Genomic DNA, 2445 nt, shown 5'->3' with positions numbered 1-2445 from the left:
TCATGGTGGCGCTAGAGGAAAAAACATTACCTTGGAGTAGAAGTAGCGACAGACGGCCTCCTGAGCCCATGGCTGGTAGTAAAACTCTGCTCTTCGCTCTTCTTCGGGGTTTCCTACCACATCTGTCATGGTCTGTGAAGAGAGAAAGGCACAATTAGACATTAGACACGACTCATGTCGTCCTGCAGCGGAGAAATTAAAGCGCACAGGAGGTTTTAAGGATGAATAACGTCTATCAAAGTGCCTGAATCAAACAGTGACTGCAGCAGCTATGACAAACATAATGTCACAGGCTCCTTTTTCTTTTTTTTTTGTTGATAAGGTTGACTGGGCGGTTGCTGTGGAAGCAGCCAGCGAGCTTTGGACTAAATTCATTCAATTTCACAGAGATTCGGCTGAACAAACACTGCAGGTGGTCGACAGCTGGTCAGCAGTTAATCGTCTCATGGTCAGAGGGGAGGCGAGCGTGCGCCCAGTCAGACATGTTATTAAATGTTTCTTGCTCTATTTTGACTCTGCCCTCCTGTGTTACAGTTGGCCTTGTGCTTTCAGAGAGCACGATGTCACCGTACTTATGTAATGAAGACCTCTCTGCCCACAGTTGAACCTCGAATTGAAACCCAAGTCACTGTGCCACAGCAAAGAGCAAACATTAACCTCGAACAAGAACTTGAAAATTACTCAGAATCCCGTCTGGCTTAGAAATGCCAGAGGCGATGTTTATGTTTGTTGTTTTTCCTTTGAATTATTTGATTCTTGACATTTGACATCTGACAACAGAAGACATTTTAATGCATGTCAAGTGGCTGTTGATATTTAAAAGAGAGTTTCCTTCTATTTATATTATGGGAATTATCAGTATTTTTATAGTTTTAGAAGTTCAGACGTTTTCTCCCCCTTTTGTATCTACTTTAACAAAATGACCGTATTCTGCTTCTTAAAGTGTTTTCTTTTTACATTCCTTTAATGTTTTGTTTTTTATAAAATGTGCCTGTGGTCAAATTGTTTACAAATTGGTTTTATAGGTTGGCTGATGAGTCATTACTTAACCAAAATCACAAATCTGTACAGCATCACATCCTGCATCCTAAAGAAAAACTGCTTCCTCTCATCGATGATGGATTTCTCTCAACTACTGAACATTTACACAGAATGGCAGAACCCTTACTCTTCTGAATGACACCACAACTACATCATTTTACCAGTTTAAGACATTTCTTTCTTGCTTAAAAGCGTATAAAACATGTAGGGATGCACAGTACGTTGACAACAGCTGTGATAACTGCTGTAACGGGCTGTAAGGGGGATGTTTTTGTTTTCAAGGAGAAGCAACATGGTATCTGTGGTGATACTGGACCATGAATAAAAGTTCCTGGAAGACTCAGTCTGAGGTCATGACGAGCAGACTCACCTTGAGGTCTCTGCACTGGGACTGCAGCCAGTCGTTGATAAAGCCCTGAGGATCTCTGGCAAAACTCAACATGAACTCTCTCTGGGTCTTCAGCTGGTTAATGGTCTCTATGGTTTCATGGATCTGAAGAAAAATTAAACAGAAAACCGAAGGGTCGTCAACTTAAAGTAATAAATAAGGTGTGTGTATAAAATCTGTATAATCAAATAAAATATCACAGAAAACATGAACATGATCCTTAAAAACATTTTCCATCAAAACACAGCGTCCCTTCACAGCTCTGTTCACAATGACACACCTTCCCATCGCCTGCTCTGACATTCACCATTTCTGACTGCTGCGTACCTGGAAAACTCACCACAAAGTGCGTCCTGTTACTACAACGGAGACTGTGAGCGGTTGTCAGCCGTCTCGGCTGCAGAACAATTGCACACATAGCAGGGCTTTAATATATTTATGTGAGTCTTCTCCACTTTGAAAATGTATTTTAAAAATAGTTCATTTAAATGCCATCTAGTTCTTTAATGTGTTGATGCATTATTAAAAAACAGAAATTACATTTACAGGAACATCACTGCAGTAATAAGAGTGACGTCATTGTCAGCTGAATGGCTGGTTGCTTCACTTAGTCTTACTTATCAGTCAATACTTAGTTTATAAACAGGCTCGAGGCCCGTATCGACTGTCAGGGTAAAAGGACGGATGTTGAGTGACGATTAGAGTCCGACCCACAGGTGTACTACAACCTGCTTTGTGAAATAGGCTGAGTACAGGACCAGGACTCGAACCATGAGAGGCCTTTAAAGGATAGTGATTAGTTGTAGTTGCAGATTAAAACTCCCTCACTTAAAGAAAGAAACTACGGTGGCCACGAAAGGCACAAAAAACATGAATGGCCCTGTCTCGAGCTAGTGTTTGGCTTATCCGTTCGGGACAACGATTCTTATTTTCAGTTGATTATACACTAATGAAAACATACCTATTAATATTGTATTCCTTTATTAGACTTTTAAGGACCTTTAAGGATTCTTACT

General features: G+C 40.7%; 1 protein-coding gene across 1 annotated transcript in view; it reads right to left on the bottom strand.

Moving 5' to 3' along the window:
• The window catches only part of smarcd1 (SWI/SNF related, matrix associated, actin dependent regulator of chromatin, subfamily d, member 1), a gene marked incomplete at its 5' end in the record, with an annotated part of 7906 nt that continues 5461 nt past the window's right edge, over positions 1 to 2445 (bottom strand). Inside the window, 3 exon segments of the mRNA XM_035661760.1 lie at positions 1 to 132; positions 1412 to 1504; positions 2095 to 2097. Of these exon segments, the coding sequence (XP_035517653.1) occupies positions 1 to 132; positions 1412 to 1504; positions 2095 to 2097 (228 nt within the window).

Source organism: Morone saxatilis, unplaced genomic scaffold, assembly GCF_004916995.1.
Source record: "Morone saxatilis isolate NCDOM2014 unplaced genomic scaffold, NCSU_SB_2.0 Contig18, whole genome shotgun sequence".
Lineage (NCBI taxonomy): Eukaryota > Metazoa > Chordata > Actinopteri > Moronidae > Morone > Morone saxatilis.
The sequence above is the reverse complement of the archived record's forward strand: the minus strand, read 5'-3'. Positions and strand labels throughout refer to the sequence as shown.